The 21,119-nt window shown below is 39.6% G+C and overlaps 2 protein-coding genes across 2 annotated transcripts in view; both read right to left on the bottom strand.

Annotated features, from left to right (window-relative positions):
• Positions 1 to 7,511: 7,511 nt before the first annotated feature.
• LOC119888605 (H-2 class II histocompatibility antigen gamma chain-like) lies at positions 7,512 to 12,187 on the bottom strand. The gene is made up of 9 exons (XM_038699258.1): positions 11,989 to 12,187; positions 10,484 to 10,653; positions 9,576 to 9,667; positions 9,380 to 9,436; positions 9,216 to 9,299; positions 9,019 to 9,097; positions 8,583 to 8,789; positions 8,405 to 8,467; positions 7,512 to 8,304 (listed from the first exon to the last, which is right to left on the bottom strand). The coding sequence occupies exons 1-9, from the start codon at positions 12,075 to 12,077 to the stop codon at positions 8,297 to 8,299; spliced, it is 849 nt and encodes a 282-aa protein (XP_038555186.1). The 5' UTR covers positions 12,078 to 12,187; the 3' UTR covers positions 7,512 to 8,296.
• A 960-nt stretch (positions 12,188 to 13,147) lies between these two features.
• ndst1b (N-deacetylase/N-sulfotransferase (heparan glucosaminyl) 1b) overlaps positions 13,148 to 21,119 on the bottom strand; it is a 43,292-nt gene continuing 35,320 nt past the window's right edge. Inside the window, exons 7-15 of the mRNA XM_038699257.1 lie at positions 20,098 to 20,226; positions 19,023 to 19,205; positions 18,535 to 18,631; positions 17,931 to 18,054; positions 16,724 to 16,898; positions 16,446 to 16,616; positions 15,864 to 15,973; positions 15,334 to 15,436; positions 13,148 to 15,194 (exon numbers count right to left, since the gene is read on the bottom strand). Of these exons, the coding sequence (XP_038555185.1) occupies positions 15,075 to 15,194; positions 15,334 to 15,436; positions 15,864 to 15,973; positions 16,446 to 16,616; positions 16,724 to 16,898; positions 17,931 to 18,054; positions 18,535 to 18,631; positions 19,023 to 19,205; positions 20,098 to 20,226 (1,212 nt within the window). The 3' untranslated portion in view covers positions 13,148 to 15,074. The remainder of the gene's footprint in view (positions 15,195 to 15,333; positions 15,437 to 15,863; positions 15,974 to 16,445; positions 16,617 to 16,723; positions 16,899 to 17,930; positions 18,055 to 18,534; positions 18,632 to 19,022; positions 19,206 to 20,097; positions 20,227 to 21,119) is intronic.

Raw genomic sequence — 21,119 nt, 5'->3', positions numbered from 1 at the left:
TCATTACTATGCTCAAAGTATTATGGTTAATTTACTGTGCCTGGGCCCAGAGGACCACTTGCTTACCTTGAGGGTGGATGCAGTAGATGAGGACTGTCTTACTGTTTCCTCTTAAGGCGTCATTTAGGAGGAAAGGGAGGAGCTTGTCGCTTGTTGTGGCTTCACATTGGGTTTGGTCCACAGCCTTCAGCAGTGGGCTGACTCTGGAGAGCATTCATCTATTACCTTTTATTAACACCACATGCTAATTGTATATAGTGTGTGCTGTATACCAGGGGTTTTCAAAGTGTGAGGTGGGCCTCCCCTGGTGGGCTCCAAACAGTTTCAGGGGAGGCTCAGTGAATGGAAGTGAAACAATATTACATTACTCAAAGCATTAGTTATCAAAAGGAGATCACATAGAACAGCCTACATGTGTGAGAGTTCAGAGATAGCCCCCCCCCCTCAGTGTCAGAAACTAATAAATGCCTCAGAAGTTATGTAAAACAACAATATCAGACTATTTTGGCTCAAATGTTGGGTGTCTATGGGATCAAATAACATAATCATGATCCCGTGGGCATCCAGGAATTGTGCAAACTTACCAAGTAAACTAAAGATTTTGGGGGGGGGGGGGTCTCAGTCTTTGAAAATCCCTGCTATATACTAATCTTAAAGGCTCAGTGTGTAGGTTTTTTGGTATCAACACGCTCTGTCAGCTCGCTAAATAAAATGTGTAGTCCTCCATTTGTCTAAATTTCACGTCTCTTCTTGCTTCTAACAAACCAGACGACGACTACTACTACTACTTCTTCTTCGTATGTATACAATGTAGTGATGAAACACGCTCTGTAAGCTGTTTTTTTGTTCGTGCTACTGTAGAAATAGGCCACACTACATGGCAACTTCCACATAAGGGGACCCACAGTTATGTAGATAGAAATGGCTCATCCTAAGGCAATAAAAACGGTTCATTATGTAAGGTCTTTATACACCACTGAAAACATAGTTATGCATATCATATTGCATTTCTGTCAATAGATCCTCTTAAAAATTACACACTGGTCCTAGTGTACAGTTTTTTGCCAGTAGTGTATGAGAAATCGACATTTTTTACTCATTCAACCAAACAGGAAACGTTGCAATATGTTGCCACTGCAAATTAAACACTCTGAAACGTTTTTTTCCCCAAAACTTCCCTAGTTATTTTTCTGTTTTCTGAGGTGTCACTGGAGCTGTTTCCTCACCACCCACATACACCTATTATGCTGAAAGGCTCATTAAAGTGTAAAACGGGACTAAAATTAAGTCTTCCAATGGCAGAAGATCTTGCAAGACTTTGAACATAACTTTGTTACACAGGAAGCAAATGACGTTAACTTCGCTGTTGATTTGAATTGAATGGTGTTATAACATTAACATAACATATAACATAAAGAGAGGTGTTCTGTTCAAAAGGAGGCTGTATGTTATAACTGAGGCTTTGGTACAGTTTAAAAGTATTGGCCTTTTTTCTAGCACCAATAATCCCCCACTCTTAAAAATCAAGTCTGCAGATGTAAATGTTAATTTTACCTTTAATAAGAAATGCCTTATTACAAAGTGAAGCCTAATTAGGAAGACCTACATGATCTCTTTACTGGTGTGAGCTAAATAAATGACATTGGTACCAATCCAGATTATGAGGTTATGTGACTGACGTGTGACTACAGGCAAAATGGTGCTATGACACTATTTTTGAGTTCTTCTGGGCCATGTTATAGATGGCTCACTGCATATGAGGATGTGACTGACCCTCTGAGGTCAGTCCTGCTGGCTCCTCCTGCCAGGCTGAACAGCTGCAGTCTGCTGCGGCACACCTCCCCCTCCTCCTCCTCCTCGTCTGGATGAAGTTTCCACTCAACAGCCACTGAGAACAGGGAACTACATCTGAGGGAAGCACACAAAATGAACATATAGAGACAATAACAGCATTCATTCAAAAAGGGCAAGAAAGGGCAACTTGAATGTCGCAGTGCACAACAACCCGATGAGCTAAATCTGACAACCCAATCACTTGTGCGACAGTGAGACACTTCTTGCGATCATCTGTTGTAATTTAATCCATTCAGTGTAATTAAGTTAATGGATTACATGGCCAGAGTTTATTTGACCCCTGCTTTATTTGACCTACCTGCTGGAAAGGGAGCCTGCATTTGCCTTCATAGTCTCCCTGCATGTTTCATACAGAGTAAAGGCTTCTTCTGCTGAACACACACACACCTCGCCTAAACCTCCTACAAGACTGAGAAAAAAGACAAAAACAAATCATTTGATAATCTATTTCAATGTGTGTCTGTTGTTTAGGTATCTTGATATATCATGATCATCTGGACTCACTTTCCAAGGACAGGGTGTGTCACAAGTCTTAAAGTCTGTCTACTGGGGCTCAGGAGATCCACAGCACTGCCATCTGGATGAAACTGACATTGATAAACATCAGAAGCTATCCTGCACTGCATTGTGTCTAATATGATTTGTGGTTATGCTATTTTAGAAAGACAAACCTGAAGGAACGATAGAGAGATGAACAACTCCTCCTTCACTGGTAAAATACGGCTCAAAAGATTTGCCAAGACCTAACACAGAGTCAAAGAGTGAGATTAATTGTGAGAAAACATAAAATCTGCCAACATTAAGTGTAGTTTTGTTTTGGGCTCCACCTGTTTGGTGATACTGTAGTCTATCTTCTCTTTGGAGGCTCCACATATCAGCAGCGCTCCATTATAACCACTGGATATGACCTCAGTGAGAGGCTGCAGGAGCTCAGGGTGGAAACTCTGCACATTTATATTCAGACTTTTAGTCTCCACACAGTGTTTGGTGATGAAAAGCTGTAAAGAAGCTTAGTGGACAGTGTGAACAGTCATATTGGTATAAATCAGAGGTCAGAAGCTAGTTTTTACCTGTATGTTGTCAAGAGTCACAACTTGGTCAAAGGAGAAAGACTTTGCTTCCTGATTGGAAATCACATTGTGATGGTGAGAGCGTTTAGAAAGCATATTGCTGAATGTTGATTGATGCAAATCATGTAACCATGCAAATGTTTTTACCTCGTCCTTTTCTGATTTGTAGTCCACACCACGTCCTTCTTCACCAATGACTACACAGTCGTTGCCCTCTGTGCATTAAAAACAACATCTAAACACAAATCCCCAGCGGCAGCTTCGCAAATTTACAGATGTAGAATTTTTGTCCTAGTTTTACCTGTAGTAAGTACAACTCCCACTCTTACTGTTTCAGCTCCCTCACACAAGAGAAAAATGGAAATTGGTTAAAAATTTTTTATCAAATCAAACAAGCCATTCTCAATTCCCCTAAATAATTTTTTCCCACCGCCTTTGCACGCTAATGTGATTGTAAAAAGAAAGTACTTACAGGTGTGTTCATGGTTGCAGTGGCCAGGCCATGTGTATGTGTACCACTGCCACTGAGTCACCTGGATTTCATTACACCACGCTGAAATATTCATGAGCCAGAATCTACTTTCACTGGTCCAGGGTGCAATTACCAAGACGGAAAGAGAGGTCACAACTGTACATTAAAAAAAATTTGAAAACTTTCCTTCAAACATATGTGATAAAAAAATAACATTACAAAAAAAGTATGAATTTCTCAGATGTATTTGATCATTCAAGTTTAAATCATATAGATATCCACAGATACTGCAATATTAATGGTGGTGAGATAAAAAAAAGAATGTGACACTGTGACAGAAACAAATTTATTCTATATTTTCCATTTTATTACACGCAATGGAACCAACTTCTAATAAGACACCCTTTAAAATGGGGTTAAAAATTGTGACTAATAATGATTAAAGGTTATTTATAAATTAAAGAGCAAATTGTGGGTTGCTAGGTTGTGAAAATCGCTTTGCTTGGTGCTCTTCATAAGCTGTCAACAAATTAAGTTTGGTCCTGATCCTCTGCAGCCTTCTGGGGAGGCAAGTGGGTATACAATCCAATCAGTAAAAAGGATTTTTCACATTCTGGCAACCCAGAAGTTGTTCTTATTAATGGTTAATAACTGATATGCAAGTTTTAGTAAATCATTTATTAACCAATAATAAAGCCATTAGTTAAACCCTATGTAAAGGGTGTCTTATTGGAAAGTGGTGCCTAAACAGGGACACTAAATGCTGCAAACAGGTGTGAGAATAAACCTACAAAAAGAGTCAAACAGAGAGGAGGGCCGTTGTGTGGCAACCCACTGGTCATCTTCACACGTTTCAAGAGACAAGCTCATTATCTGAGCCCCCTGCTGGGCCACTGGTGTGGCACACAGCAGCTCTTCAGGGTCCTCCACAGACACGTGGTCTTGGCTCTTCAGAAAGAGGATAGTCTCTTTTAGGGCACAGTCACACCGATACGGGTTCCTCCCTACATGGAGAATATAAAGCTGCTCTGTTGTACTCAAACTGACTCCTGTCTCATTTATCAAGACGGTAAGCTGGTTACTGTCCACCTTTAGCTTCTGCAGCTGAAACAGGTTATCCAGAGAGGGGAGACGTACGAGGCGGTTATTAGACAAATACAGCCTTTTCAGGGTCCGTGGTGGGTTTGTGAATACCACCAGAGAATTATAACTTAGATCCAGCTCTTCCAGAGATGTAGAGAGTAACGAGATTACCTCCGTGATCCCTGAGTGGGAAAGATTGAGCATCCTGAGCGGCGTTGCCTGGAGGCAGGGTGGATAGCAGAAGATGGAGAAATTGTTCCCGCTGACATCAAGTTGGGTGAGCACAGGTGCGAGACACAGGGTGCGCAGAGAGACTGGAGGGAGGTGAGGTTGCTGTGTCTCAGAAGGAGAGATGTCAGGTAGTTGAAAGAAAGAGAGGAGCAATGTGAGATATTCTGCAGGCTTGGATAAGACATGGGGTTCTCGGACAGATCCAAATGAGCCAGGTTTACTGCTGTTTGAGCCCAGATGCAGTCAATCTCAACCAGGCCAGACCGAACAAGACCGAGAGATTTTAGGGAGCTTAACAGCCAATGGTAGAACGCATGGAAGGAGGGATGGAGGAGAGAGGGGTCCACTGTTGTGTTGTCTAATTGAAGGGCTTTTATTTGAAATACTTCAATACTTCACTGTGGATGTTGTAAAAGCAGCACATCTTTAAGATCCATGTTAACTGTGTTCAGTTGTGTCTGGGTCACTTCACTGAGTAACAAAAAGTGGTGACATTGTTGAAAATGACTCTATTTTTCTGGATTAACTGAAAAGCAAAATTTGGATAGTTGTTAGCCATCTCACATCCGTCCAGATTGCCATCTCTCAGCTCCAGCTCCAAAGCCTGGACACAAATGATACTTTCTGGGTTGCGGATATCCATGACGTTACACACACAACGGGTCCTATCCTCGCTTAAAGTGCAAAGAGAATTGGTCACTCCTGAAGTGACAGTGAGTCCCAAAAGCAGGAGAGGAATCAGTCTTTGATTAAGAGTCATGGTGCAGGCAGAAGTAAAAAAAAAATTTTAATTAAATTTTTTTTACATTTTTAAATGTAAGGCTTTGAATAAAGTCAAACCTATTTCTGGTAACAGAGATCTTAAAATGCCTTCTGGAATCTAAAGAAACTCTGCTTTTAGACAGTATTTTAACAGGGATTTCTGACATTGTTTGAGAACAAACCAAAAACGGAACATGTTTATTGTATTTGATCAGATTTGCTTTTCTAAATATGGTTTGTTTTGTCAAGCAGTGTTAAAAGCTGATAAAAGTGTCCACTTATCCCATATGAAGTTGTCCGATCTCCAAAAATCTATAGCAACAACTGCTCCTCAAAATGCTTCAAAAGAACATGAATTTAATAATGTATGTCTTTAAGTCAAGCACTTACCCTCTAGTCAGTTTAGCTGTAGATGTTCGTTTTTATAACTGTTTACTCTATGTTCAGTGTCTTTATTTTCAAATGACGTCTGAATTACTGCTACAGATGTTCTCACTTCCCCTCCTTGCCTTCACTTCATGTCTAAAAAATACATACAGACATACTACACTACCTCAAAGCACAAAATCACCCCAAATTATCTTACTATTCTGATCTTTGCATGTCATCACCACCATGGGGAGACAGGGAAATTAGCACTTCTCCATCAATCAAAGATTTCCCCTGAAGAATATGAAAATATAACATGATGCTTCCACTAGGGTCAGCAAGGACAGAAAGCAGTGGTTTAATGTAACCAAGTACATTGGTGCAAGTGGTGTAGCTTAGGTACAAATATGACGTACTTGTAGTTTACTTGAGTATTTCTATTTTATGCAAATGCATACTTCTACTGCTCCACTACATTTGTCCAGTAAAAACCACGTATTTCAAAATTTGGTGACTCTTACTTCTTAAGCTAAATAAACACTGGAAAGTGCGTCGCACAAAGCTGAAAATAGTGCTGTTTCTCTTATGAAACAGTTGACTCTTTAGAGATAAAATTAACCACTGTAAAATTAAGACTGTATTCACTGTAGGCATAGTAGTGACACACACACACATGCGCACACACACACACACACACACACACACACACACACACACACACACACACACACACACACACACATGCGCAGTACTTCATACCTTTGTACCTTCATACAGATGTCCAATATTGGTATTGTCTAGCCATACTAACAACAGTGGTTGTTGTACAACGCCACGGATGATTTTTTCAAACCTGATCTGGAGAATATGTCATTCCATTAAATTTCCATGGATCTACATTATGTGCACGCCAGAGAACGTTTGATTTCAGAGTTCAAAGTAAAGTGTTTGTGCCACCTAATGTGTGCTCTGCCAGCATTATTGCCAGCATATTAGACTTCCTTCTTTCATTTGGTATGACATTTATACCATTGTGATGTGTGGTGCCTAGTAAATGTCAGACAGTGTGAAAAGGGTACAGCCTAACCCGCTCTCCCCTACATTTAACTGGTAATGGTTTTACTTCAGAAAGGTCGAAAAGTAAAATATCTTAATAGAAAAACCACCAGAAAGCATGGTTTTCTGCTTTGCCGTTTATTTGCCTACATCATTTAATTTGATGACTATTTGATGATAAACACAGCCTCATTTAAATTTGACTGAGTGCCAGCTTGCTAACTTTGAAACTTTTGTCTGTCTCTCTGTAATGAGGATCTTAGAACATGCATGGAGAACGACAGAGAGATAGGTGGTTGTCAAATCATTTACAGAGGAGAATGAGAATTGAAGGACTAAAGGATGATTCAATTAATAAGCTATTGAAACTGCTATGTTTAGGGTCTTGAACAGGAAATGCCTTGTGTGTAAAATTAAATGAGTGCACTTCAGTGAAAGGTTAAAGTTACAACTAGAAACTGATGCCATAAAATCCAGGACTAAGCGAGCAACATCACTGCATCTAATCAGGTTAAAGTTTATTAAGGCCTTGCTTATAGTTTATTGCTTCAGCAATTATTTGATCTCAATAAAACATGGCTAGGTTTAAACATTATGTATAATAATCCAAACAGTGATGTTAGGAAAACTTTATTTAGCCTTCTTAACACAAACACCCTCATGGAAACTCATACATGTGTCCATCAAAGGGTCGGTTCACCCAAATTACAAAAAACCGAACACGTTTTCTGACTAAACTCTCATATATCTAGCCATGCAGATGGACGGGAAAAGTTTTTATTGGAACTACTTTCTACCTAACAAATAATCCCTATGAAAACTGTTAGCTGTGAGGTCTGTGGATTATTCAGAGTAACAGCAAACATTGTTTGTGGAAAGAGGAGTGGCTGTTTACATTTTTAAATGTAATTTTTCAATGCTGTATGTCCCTTAAAAAAAACTTCCATTCACCGTGACTGTGGAGGGTGGAAGCAGACACCTCAGAAACTACCTACCTGTCTAGATACTAGTAGCGGCAAGGGAGAAAATATATGAGATGTAATTTGGGTGAACTGACCCTTTAAGCATTCTTTGGAGACATACATGTTGAACACACATACTTTAATATACTCTAGATTATCTGATCTAGATTAAAATGTCAATGAGAACACCCCCAAATTAGTTATAAAACACACAAATTTATAACATTAAAAGCAATAACCTGTAACAGACCTCTACTGATTTGATTTCAAGCAGCCAGCAAAATGATAAAAATCAAGAGATTACATGGAAGAATAACTGATCTGGAATTAAAACAGTTACTGCACGCAGTTCAGCATCACCTATAAATTGAGTGATTTGCTCAAAGTCTGTGAAGATTGCCTGATGAAAAGAAACAGCCAACACTGCTTCATTTCTTTCACTCATCTGGAAAACAAAGAAAAAACATGTGATTATGTATATAGCAGCCAACAAGTGCTTGTGAAGAACTATTAATCCACTAAAAAAGTGAACTTGAGGCACTCACCATCAACGCTGATGGTCTTCTGCATCAGCCTGGGTGCAAACGCCATGCGGCGAGGTGCAAAGGCTAAAATAAACAGGGAACAAAAGGAGTAGTGAAGTTATTTTCATCACTCATGACAGCCTCTCCATAGCTACAAATGCAGCGTTGAATCAGAAGTCCCTTAAAATGTGTCTTCTACCTGTCTTCCTCTGACAGTCAGGGCGGCCGCGCATGGTGGTGCCCTCGATGACTGTGCCCTGCTCGTCCACACACCAGCAGTAACCGGTGGCGTGCCAGCACTGCATGGGCTTGTAGCGGCCCTGCTCGTCACACTGGGGCTTGTAGGAACCGATCTTGCTGAGTCCAGGCGCTGACTCCATCTGGCACTTGGTCTTGATCTCAGAGGCTGAGGGATCGAAAAAAATAGAGCACAGATTAAAGGCCTGTCTCGTGTTAATTACTTGTGAATGCAGCAAAGTTAAAACAATAGGCCGCATTTTGGGTAACACATTTTGCCAAGGGTTTGGGGGGGGGGGGGGGTTATGTGCAGGGCTGTCTCTTGGCTTTCACAGCACCAGTCTGGACAAGGACGTTAGCTAAATGCTAAAATGTAAACAAAATGAAGTTGCAATAACCTGGATCAGCTGTTGGGGGTACAGGCTTCTGCTGGGCCATCTGGAAGATCAGCCAGTAACGCATCCAGGACTCAAAGCTCTGCAGAGAGCAAAATGTAAAATATATATTTTTTTAAAACGTGACTGGCAAGATATTTGAATTTGATTCAAATATTTTAGTTGTAGTAGTTTCCCTGTAAATGTGTGTGAGGCTTTACCTTCCACTCGCTCTCATTCATCTGCTGCTTCAGGCCCTGCAGGTTGGTCAGGAAGGTCTCGTTGAACTGCGGCAGCTGGGTGTCCTGCTCAAAACATGACCAGACCTTAGTGACAATGAAACATCAACAATGTGAGGACACACAGGATACCGAGTGCAACACACCTGCATGAGATCCTTCAGCTGTTTCTCCACACTGACAACAGCAGTTTCCTGCAGTTTCTGGGAGGGAACAGAAAAAAGTCATTGTTTAAATTCATGCTGAAATGTATTCATTCATAACACAACATACAGAACAATATAAGTTTGATAGATACAAGATAAATGTTTTTTCCCTCTCAGGAGACAGGTGTAAACCTACAGTCAAGGGTGTCTTGGAGTCCTCATCTGAAGTGAAGTCCATCAGCAGAGGAAGGCTGTTCATGGGCATGTGCATCTTCATTGGAGCCACGGCTATAGATAAACAAACAAGCAAACACATAAATGTATCAGTTAATGTGAAAGAAATTTAATGAACCTGTTTTATCTCTGAATTGTCCTTCACACTTAGCATACTTTGTGTGAGGAGCCTGGAGACAAAAATAGCATAGAGACCTTGGAGAAGTTTCAGACTCTTCTGATTATACTACACATTGTTTTGCCTCTTCCTGGTGGCGTGACTATCCGTGATTCAATATGACATGTGTCCTGTGTAAAACTGAGCGAATGTAATGTTTAAGTTTGGGGAGAGAATTTTTGCTAATGAAAATAGTGGAAAAATGTTTTAATACAACATTTGAATCAAATGATTTGTTGCTTGTGGGGGGAAAACACACACACAATTACCTTATCTAAAATTCTGTAATTACATGTAAAAGAACATTAAAGCCTCACAGAATTACATAGATGAGTTGAACCGAAACATACAAACGGAAAATGAAAACTGAATGAAATGCAGGCAACGCATAATCAAACGGATGCTTTTCTTCACAGCAACTCTGCTACACCGGACGTGTTGAATGCTAGATAATATATTATTATCACTAGCATATGACACTGCTTAAAAAGATCAAAATAAAGATAGCAAACAGCTCATTTCTTCCCCCTGTGAATCACCAGCAAAACTTTCATTTCTCTGTCCAGCTTTCAGATCAAGTTCCTTAAAGCAAACTCTCACTTCCCTCTTCAACTCCTTATCCTCCTCTTCCTCCTGTCTGATGAAGACTATGAAGACTATTTCTCATTAATGACACATTCTTGGACCATTAGGACTTTATTGCTTCCTTATACCATGGGAAGAGCGGGTGAGCTGTTTGCTCATTCTCTCGGCGTTCTTCTGCAGCGTGTGGATCTGATCCTTCTGGCCAAACACCATGTAGGCAGTGAAGACCTGGCTGGCGAGGAGCAGACATGCCAGGGTTGTCAGGCCTGCCACCTTCAAGGCACGACTGTTGGAGCCCCTGAGAGAGAAGAATAGATGGGGAGAGGGAATAATATGACACACAGCCAGATTTGAAAAGACCAAAAGTGAGATGGGGTTTTTTTTGCAAAAGATTCCAAAGTATTACATTTACTTGGGTTGAGCTGTGTGGCATTTTGAAAGCACAGATGATTTGTTTTGATACTGAGTTTTGACAGTTTGATGCTCAAATGTAAACAGACAATCTAGGTATTATCCATATTCTAAACAAAAGCAAATAAACATCATCACCTCTTAGACGTTATGCTGTTACTTTTACTCACAGTGATTACTCACAGTGATATAAATCCTGACACAAAAATATATGTCAGCACTTTTCTCTGCTGCTCATAATCAGCCAATGGAATGTGAGCATCAGTTGTTACTAGGCAGATGTTTTTCCCTGATGTAAGGAAGTACCCATCCAAATACTATTTAGAGCATTTTTAAGATTTATAAACAGGTGTAAAATTATTTGTTTCTCAATAATTGTATATTCACTTATTCCATAAACAGCTCTGCTACAATGAAAAGTGAAACTTAAGCAGCAACAAGACAAACGTTTCAATGCTGTATGTGCTGTATGTAAACAATGTCATCATATCCAATCGGATTTTGATTAAGAGGTTAGTCTGTTAGTTTTAATTTATCTTAAGAGAATATCATTAAAACTAAATACACATATAACAAAAAAAACTGTCAGTGCTGTGAGGGAAACAATAGGCCTTACTTATCTCTCACAGATGACACAAAACTATTCATCATAAAGGAGTGACATAATTAAATTATAACACTCACAAATCATTTTTATTACTAAATTGAAATGTAGAATATTAGCCAATGATTTTCTCTGTGGTTAATTGTGAACCAATAGCTGTCAGCATCATCACCAGTTACCAGGCAGACGCCTTCTCTTGATGCAAAGTGCAAGCAAGGTTACTGAAGATGCCTATTTTGTTAAATAAATATATTATTTTAAATTAAAAAGTAGAACTAAACATATAAAACGCTGTAAAGCAATAACTAAATAGAATTATTATTTCATGAACTAATATGATGCAAAGGAAAGGTAAGCTTTATATCCAGAAACCAATATCATCCCATTTTAAACAAGATTTAAACAAATGCAATGTCACTCTTGTAGGTTAGCTAACTTGAATAATATTGAATGTATATATTTAATGTAATAAATATTTTAGGTTTTAATTTATTGCTAATTTTAACTCTGCTGTACATGGAGGAACAAGTACTTTATTAGCAAAGATTAGTTTTGAAGCTACTAGTGAGCAAACAGCTGTTGTTATAAGTAGAAATTTATATGTTAGGTTGCTCTCACCCTGAGGGTCTTCCGGGGAGAATAAGGGCATCCTCACTGCCGGTCAGACTCCCTCTGTCCAGGGCAGCATCTTCTGCAGAGTTGGCCATCTGTCTTGGACGTTTCTGTCAGCCTCTTCAAAGCAAAAAACTGGCGAAAGTCCGGCAGGACAAGCAGATAAACGCTATTGAAAATAAGGAAGGATTTACCAGACAGGTTCCTCAGAAAGGTGAATTTATGTGGAAAGTCCCTCTCCCTGTTGGGAGGCTCAGTGGCGCTGCGAGGGCTGTGATTGGTCAGATCCCAGCACCATCACTTGTTGATAGAGGCAGACAGTAGAAGGGTTTCGACTGACTTGTATCATAACTTGTTCTATTGAATGGTCTTATCTATTGTTTTTTTTTTTTTGCTAATTCTAACAGTCTATTCAATTAATGTAGGTGTAATATATTTTTAATATTTATATTACTTAGAGGTTGTTGATGTTTTACTAGTGAATTAATTTTAGCTTTGTACTTAAGTTTAGTACTTTTCCTTTTAGCAAAGTTACAAAGTGCTATACAGGAAAAAGAAATAAGCAAACAAAGGCAAAAAGCAACAACAGTAGTATTACTACTACCTCTAGTACAAACAATACATTTAATAATACTAAAATGCACTTTTATTTTGAAATATTTGTCAGTAGTAATCATGAGAACATTCGTCTAGTGGTAAGTATTTCAACGTGGATGTATTTTATTTTTTCAATGCAGCAATTCTTAATTTATGTTGCTCATTGTAAACTCCCAGCAACAACATAGGAGGAAGCTTTCTTTGTTATTTATGGTTGTTTTCCCCAACAAGTTACTAGGGATTTACAAGCCACATGTAAATCTACCATAGACAAGGTTAAATATCATGGACAAAATATACATTTTTAAATTATTTTGATGGTGAACAGGGTCATGTTTCATGGGATTTTGAGAGATTCCAGTTGGTTGCTTCCCAAAAGTACCTCAACGTGAAGTGAAACCAAAAGACCAACCAATCTCAGTTTTCAGCCACACAAGTCCAACTGATTTGAGCTTCTGGAAATTTCTGCACAAAAAGCAGACGCCATCCGCCTGCTTGCTTTCAACTTCACATGTTGGGTTTAGACAGTTCAAAATTTATCTGAGAAAGTAGAGGAAAGAGATCCAAATATTGAAAAATACAGTGGTGTTTTATTTGCAAATTAAAAAGCACCGACAATATTAGTTACACTGTAAAAATTATTGACAACAATTACAAATCTTTATCATACAGTCCAGGAGATTAGTACCATCATTGCTGTTATGTGTTATCACTTAATACTTTATATGGAGAGACTCAGTACCTGTGTACAATAGTTGGCAGTGAGAGGACATGAGAGGAAACAATCTTAGCAACACACCTCTGCACAATGACATAATCCAAACTCCCCTCAGTACAGCACTGACATTTCACACTATGGGAATGGGCTGATGGAGAGCGTAAACCCAAACACATTCAATAATTTAGGTCTACCGAGGGTTGCGTATTATGTACATTACAAAGTCAGGAAATAAAAAGGACCAACATGTGCATTGTTATTACATCAGAACATTGTACAAAACTATTGCAATAAGAGCAGCTTTTTGTTATCTATGCTTGACATCTAGTTGCAGTGGTAACACCTTGACTGACAACCAAACGTCTGAATGGTCTCACTGGGAATACTGTTGGTTTTCCTGGCAACTTTAAACGCTTTTCCCAGAGACAGCTTTTTTTTTTTTTTCCTCCCCGCCAAAACCTAAACTCATCTAGTAAAAGAAACAAAATATACAGTTTTGACAAAAAAACAAAACAAAATAAACCCAATGCCGAAACAGATCTGAAATGCACAAACTTGTTCTGTACACTATCTGAATCGCTCAGTCCAGAGTGTTTAATTAATCATACAGTAGCTAGCTTATGATCTTCTTCACAGATTGTAGCAGGACCCATTTTGTTAGTGTGCTTTCTATTAAACCTGTTATGTTCAGAATCGATGTTCACTTGAGTGACTTAAATATTGTGCTTTCAACATCTATCCTACTGTTCCTGCTTTAGCCAATCTAATGGTCTTGGAACTGACTAAAGAGGAGGCAGAGCCGAACACGTTAATAAACCAGTCTACTGTACATGTGGCCTATACGAGAAAACTGAGCTAAGGTGTTTAGTTTTGGTACATTCTACAATAATGCATTGCCATCAGCATTATATAAATGTTAAAACAAAATCAGAGCAAAAAAACCCAACAACATAAAACTTTAAAAAAAAGAACTCTCAAAAGTCCATGTGGTAATATTTTAATGAAGATTCTGTCCTGGCACTTGTAAATGCGATTACTAGATTCTACCAAGGCCTATCAAGTAAGGCTACAACATGCAGCCTGAGTCAAGACTCCAGATGTCCAATTCTCCTCTCATACATACACTTCACTTATATCAAAGGCATTTACAACAAATGTCTCTCTGTAAGTCAGGCCTCCATTTGGTCAATGTTACATTGCCTGATTTAATGCAGAGACACAGGTGATGTTGTGTTCATCACTTCCACCTGTTTCCCCAGAGCTGAAACAGTGAAGATGGCTGCTCAAGCTTCAGACTTTATTCTCTCTCTTATTCCTTTGACTTTCAAGAAGTTCATGCAAAGAAGAAGAGAAGGTTTGATTAAGGAGAGCAGGGATGTGATTATCAACCACTGGAAGTCACTCCTGTGTGTCACTGAGCCTTTCCTTCTTCTCCTCCTCCTTCTTCAGAACACAGCAGAAGCCATCATTACGGCTTCCGTGGTCCTGGTTTGACCTGCAGGGGAGTAACGGCATCTTGAAGCTCAGGGAGAGAGATGGAATCAGCTGCTGAAAGCAACTAAGCTCTCTTCTTTCTCACCATCCACTGTCGTCTTGTTCATTTAGGAAGATCAAGTTCTGCTTGGGCATCCCATCCTCAAATCTCCATACATTCCAGTCTCTTTCAAAACTTTTTTGGGATCCTGAACATTTCAGGCCACTTGGCCAGCGTCCCCCCCCCAGCAGGCTCGAGCAGTGGTTCAGTGTGTAGAGATGTGGTCTCCCCCCTGTGGTGCTGCTACCTGGTGTGGACCAGTTCTTCTCTGAGCCAGCTGGGCAGCGGCTGACCCATCCTGTAGAGCAGCTTGGAAAGCTCAATGTTGTGATCCCTATAGTACTCCCTGAGGAACCTCTGTGACTGAAGGAGACAAAAGAGGTAAGATAACATTCAATTAAAAAACACATCATCAAAAGTAGCAAAAATTAAACAATCTGTAAGTAAAACATTAACAGATAAATAGTAAAATGTATGTCAAAACTCATATAAACGATCATACCTCAGAGTCCATGTCAGGGTACCTGCGTCCTTTACTCTTTCCCAAACACTTTGTCTTCCCACCCTCCAGCAGCTGACACCAGAAGCCTTTCTTAGGGTCGAACCTGCACATAATAGATATAGAAAATAATCTATCGTGAACAAAAGAAAGCTCACACTTTATTTAAAATTCAAATCTACTGTTACCAATCACAACCCTCCTATACTTGGTGTAAAAAAAAACATAATATTTTGGCCATTTTATGCCTTTATTAGATAGTGCCAAGCTCAACAGATTGTTTTTTTCAACAACAAATCAAGAGCAGAAACAGATTCCTGACAGATGAAATGAAATAAATTCTTAAATATCTGCCTTGTTTTTTACTTGTACACCTAAAACTGAACTTGTTTAGAACCGGTTTTGTTGCGTGCACACGTGGTGAAAGCCAACAACTAATGTAACCTGTGGAGTCAATATGCAAATTCCTTCATGATAGTAGCACTTGATGAAATTATACTGCGAGGGATTTAAAAAGGAAGGACAGTACTCACGCAAGGATCTTGTGGTAGTTGATCACGTTGGCCAGAGCCAAATACTTCTGGATTTTATCCATGATTGACGCAGGCTCGGTCTTTAGCATCTGTCCATCCAAGACTAACAACTGGGGTAAGACACACAAACGGTACCAAAAGTCATTATCACAATCATTTTACAGTCTGAATTAAATGACCTGCTGATAGATGTGTTTTTATTCTAAGAGGATAAACTTTTACAACTTAAATTCTTTTGCAGTAACAGAAGTGCAGACCACACTTCATTGGATCTTGCAGCTGACAGATTTTGTCATTTTTGTGGAAACAAGAGCTTGTTTTTCCTCCTGAGAGAGTGACCCTCAAGGGCAGTTTGCTTCCGTTATAGTCAAGTAGATTTAAACACTGCCCTCAAGGACTCACAAAAGAGTAAACAAGCCTCTCCTTTACCACAAACACAAAATACCTGCCAGCAATCCATAAAGCTTGATTTACACAAAGCCCAACTCAAGCTAACTTGGCTGAACTGAAATACTTAACACTTGTGTTCGTTCATTTACTGCATAACATTGCCCACCACTGCGTGCGTGTCACACACGCTACCTGGCTGGAGTGATAGTAGTTGAGCCAGCGCTCCAGGTGGATGGCGTACCAGCCTGGTACCAGACAGCGATTCTGGAGGACCCGTAGTTTGACTGGAGCATCATGGCCTGCGGTGATGACGTCATGGAAGGAGTATTTCAACGCCACCGGGTCATCGTGGGCTCTTTGGTGCTGTGGGCAGGTGAGGAGAGAGTAATTTAAGGAGGATTAGTCTTAAAAAATTAAAAAACGTGCTTGTGCAAAGTTGAACAGAGAAGTGAGTGGTGCGTGTGACAGACCTGGTACCAAGAGTACGCTCTGTCCGCTGGGTTGATGAGGATGGTGATGATCTTGGCTTTGGGTAGGAGAGCTGCAGCCCTCTGAGCAGCCACCTCAGAGTCAAAGTAGTTGGCACTCTTCTCAAAGTAGTAGTCTGAACTGGTGTTGGAGGGCAGAGGGAAGTACTCCATATACCTAACGCACAACAAACACAAACAAAGTGTTACGAACAGCCACAAGCGATCTGGTCCAATTTGCTCTCAGCAGATAAGGATCATTTCTCTGTACGCTGTGTGGGTGATCAGCCATGTGCAACAGCTTGTAACCACACATATTAAAAAAAAACATCTAGCAACATGGCACAAAGCTAATATTTGGGCAGCACACATAAATATCAAGTCTGCCAGTAGGGTTGGGCCGATAGACGATGCCATCCACCACTAAGCCCTCTACCATCGTGATTTAAAAGCAGTCACACACACGGTCCGAAATGAACACCTGCCAAGCTCGAAATACGGGTTGAATTTCTGTCTGGCGAGTAAAATCCTCATTAATGAAAGTGCAATAAAAGCTTCACGAAACCCCCCCCACAACAATAAAAGTAATTTATCAAAACATTAGAACTGATGAATATGTGTTTTTTAAAGGAATGTAGCCAAAGAGTGCAAATATGAAGGATGGGTTTATTCTAATCATTATAATATTTTCTTCTGCCTGATTTGCTAAAAGAAAAAACTTCTTATTTAATAACACTATTCACACTGTCACACAGCTGAGAATTAAAACTTACGTACCTTGTAAACTCTCCCGTTCTCTCCTAAGAGCCTGTATTTAAAAATAGGTAGGAGTCGGGCCAAACATAAAGCAAAGTGCTCCACCTGTCTTAAACAAATACTCCTAATAGTTATAGTGTTATTTGTAGGGAGGCCCAAAGACAGGGGGTGGGATTTTTTTTGTGGGATACTCTCAAAATCTAGCTGTCTCTTGCTAATTCTCCAACATTGCCTACCCCAGGTTTAATGTGTAAAAAGTTAGTGAAGACAGGTAAACACCTCACCAAATTTAATGTCAAAAACAAAGTTAATCATGAAGCGCAATTAAACCCCTGTTATTATAAGATGGGGACATTTCTGAATATGTAGCTCGTTGAAAGCGCTTGGCAGCCAACTTCTGCCCAGCACTGCTACATTACAAAAGACTGAGGTGTGTGTCTGTGACCATTCTTACCAGTCAATGCCTCTGTGGTAGTTGTGCCCATTGAAGAACTGGATCTCCTCAAAGGTCTCCTTGCTGGGGTAGTTACTGGTCAGGTCAGGGTGCATGCCAAGAAACAGGTAAAGCGCTGTTGTCCCTGAGAGGGCAAAGGAAGAACAAGTAGTGTACATGAGACAAAAGAGATAAAGGGGAAGAGAAGAGCATGAGGCTTAAGGGAGTGGGTATCCTGTTATTAAGTACAGTGAGATGAAGATGAAAGGCAAAAACAGTAGCACTTTAAAAGCAAATCACAATTTTCTCTACTACTATTTCTATAATAATAATAAATTTTATTTGTGGACACCTTTCATAGCACTCAAGGACACCTTACAGATTAAAACAGTTAAAATACATTTCAAGGAGGCAAATACAATAAAGAAAATAAAAACAAGACACAATTTAAAGATTAAGATAAAATAGAATAGAGAAAAAATATTTAAAAAATATCCTCTAATTTTCAAAGAACTAAAACAAACCTCATTCAAACCACACGTCTGCTCTGAACTGGACGATATGCTTCAGATTAAAATCATTTCTAAATTCATCCTGTAGGGGGGGTTGAAGGACTGCATCTCACCTGTCTTCTGAGGCCCAATGACGAGCAGTTTGGGGAAGCGGTCACATGTTTTCTCTTTGGACCAGATGTCCTTGTGCCTTTTGTCCTCACAAGGATCCTGTAGCCACAAAAACGATAAACAATCCTTAGTTTCAAGGGGATGTACATTTAAAAAAAAAAACAGGAGGTGTATTTAATAAAATACGTTGGTTGGTTGGACGGTTAATGACATTGCTCTCCATCCATCGAGCAAACAATGTATTATTTATGACCAAAGCCATACACATGCTTTGTCTGCATATGATATGTTTTGCAAAGGATTCAAGCTATGACTGTGTAATGTCATATTTTATAAGCAATACAATGTGTTATGTTTACAGTACTATTGTCAGCTGTTTCTTTATTGCAGCATTCCATTGCTGGTATATAAGCTGTCAAAAAAGTACTACTGAATGCAAATTTGGGCTTTAGTGCCAAACAAACATGTAAATCCAACGTCTCATTCTTACCTGCCAGAGTGGATCTCTCTCAGAGGGAAACAGGCTGAAGTATTTCTGAGCCAGCTGAACAGGTGGCAGGGTCTGCATCTTCAGGTTGGTCCACGTCTGGATGAACATCACCAGGCTTTTAAATGTGTAAAGGCCAAGGCGGTCATTCCCGTAGTTGGACAGGTGGGTCATGAAGATACTTATCTGTGAACGGGAAGGAAGGATAGGGGGATGAAGGTAAATTCAATCTGGTCTAAACTGGGGAGGAATGCTGTTCTAAGTGGCACGCTATTAGAAAGTATGAGTATATCACCTTGAGCTCTAGGAAATGCTGAATATTTTTCGCAATATTCTGACATTTTATTTTCACTGATTTGACTTATCAAGAAAATAATAGACTAATACATATTGAAATGATAATTAGCTGCAGCCTTAAACTATTTACTTAAAGGATTTCGTATCTATATACAATATATTGGATTTTAATCAGCATTTGGGCAGCCCAACTCTTAATGGTTAAGTTTAAATTATTTTTTTCTCTTCTTAAAATTGGCCTTAATACAATAGTCAGGTGCCCATGTGAATAAATCTGCAGTCCTCATTCTGTGTAAACATATAGTCCAAAGTTTGTGTGACGCTAACATGAGGCAGTCTGAGTAAGTCAAATCAAGTTTCAGTCTTTTTGGTACACATTTAATATGAAACCTGAAACAAGACGTTTCTTGAAGGGTGCTTAAAAGTAAGACTTTGAGAAGAATTAATAATTATTATTATAATAATTATCTGCAGGCGACTTTGCAGGGTGACATTTGCTAGATGTGAGATATGGTAATAAAACTAACTTTTTTAAATCATCAGCTCAATATAAAACATGTTGACAAATATGAGAACTTTTCAGGAATGCATTTTGGATCCAATAAAAGGAGCTTTCACAGCAAAGTGTAAAAAGAGAAAGCATGATGCGGACATCACTGCGTGAGTCATTGACTAGGCTTTGTCCTGTCCCTCATTTAAATTTCAATTTACACCACCAGTTTAATGGGTTTCCAAGTGTGCAAGATAAAAGCTGTGCTGCGTGGATGCGTAGTTGACTCACAGGGTTCAGCAGAACGGTGAGGAAGAGTTCTCCACCATTGATGAGCTTGTCCAGTTCATTCGGACTGCCCGGGTAGTCTTTATAGAAGATGGTGTGCGTGAAAAGACCACATGTCTGCCTGGGCAGCACCTGTGATGTAAACAAAGACACAGTCACCAAACCAAAATGGCAAAAACATTAAAGAAAAAAAAAAAATCAAAAAGAAATGCATTCCCACAAACAAACACACACACACCATCGGCCCTCCACTGAGAGAGGAGCTGTCAGTACTCCAGGCAGTTACCTCACACATTGTTTGCTTTCAATAACATTCATATTATGCAGCTCATCTAGCTAAAGCAAAGCTCTTATTCACTCTGAGTCTATATGGAAATTCATGGAAATGCGTTTACAGTTTGGAGTGTCTGGGGAACTGAATATCAATCATTGGTAAGCAGTGGAGACTGTCCATTCAGACTGCACTATCTCAAGGACAGGAACAGAGCTCTGAGACCACACAGGCCGACTGAATGCCAACACTACAAAGGGAGTGGGACTGAGGCTGCACTATTTCCTATCAGCGTTGAAGGTCAACCTGGGAAAGAAATAGATAAGATTTTTTCCCCTTCTTTTGAACCTCTTGAATGTAATCTATTCAACTTTAATTCTGGTCTCATAACTATATAATTCTGTACCGGCTAGCAATGTGAAGCTAAAAAGTTTGTTTTTGGGGGGTGGTTGACATTTCAGTGATTGGTTATGTGCAGACACTTGCTGTGCTGTTGCCAGAGATGTCAGTCTTCGTTATGGTGCCTCAAGCCTGCTAGACAACACTACTCAGACAGGTGTCTCATGCAAGACTGGCTCACTTGACTACATTATCATCTCCCACTCAGAAGAAGAATACAACAGCTCAGCAAGACTAATGAGATGATTGCCTTTCTCAGGACTTCTGTTGCCTCTGTGATATACGGTAAATGAAAATAAGAATTCTGCTCAGCATCTTTGGGGACAAGACTTAACAAAAGCAGAGGCGGAGAGGA

Source organism: Micropterus salmoides, unplaced genomic scaffold (genome assembly GCF_014851395.1).
Source record: "Micropterus salmoides isolate LMB-PRFRI ecotype aquatic unplaced genomic scaffold, ASM1485139v1 Ms_hic_scaffold_5, whole genome shotgun sequence".
NCBI lineage: Eukaryota > Metazoa > Chordata > Actinopteri > Centrarchiformes > Centrarchidae > Micropterus > Micropterus salmoides.
This window is presented reverse-complemented; position numbering and strand designations above follow the sequence as displayed.

Excerpts from the sequence above, each read along its gene's own strand:
- LOC119888605 (XM_038699258.1), bottom strand. The coding sequence starts at position 12,077 with ATGGCCAACTCTGCAGAAGATGCTGCCCTGGACAGAGGGAGTCTGACC. Across the intron at positions 9,668-10,483 it reads GCTCACCCGCTCTTCCCATG|CCGTGGCTCCAATGAAGATG; the intron begins GTATAAGGAAGC and ends GTTTATCTATAG. Across the intron at positions 8,790-9,018 it reads ACCCCCAACAGCTGATCCAG|CCTCTGAGATCAAGACCAAG; the intron begins GTTATTGCAACT and ends TCGATCCCTCAG.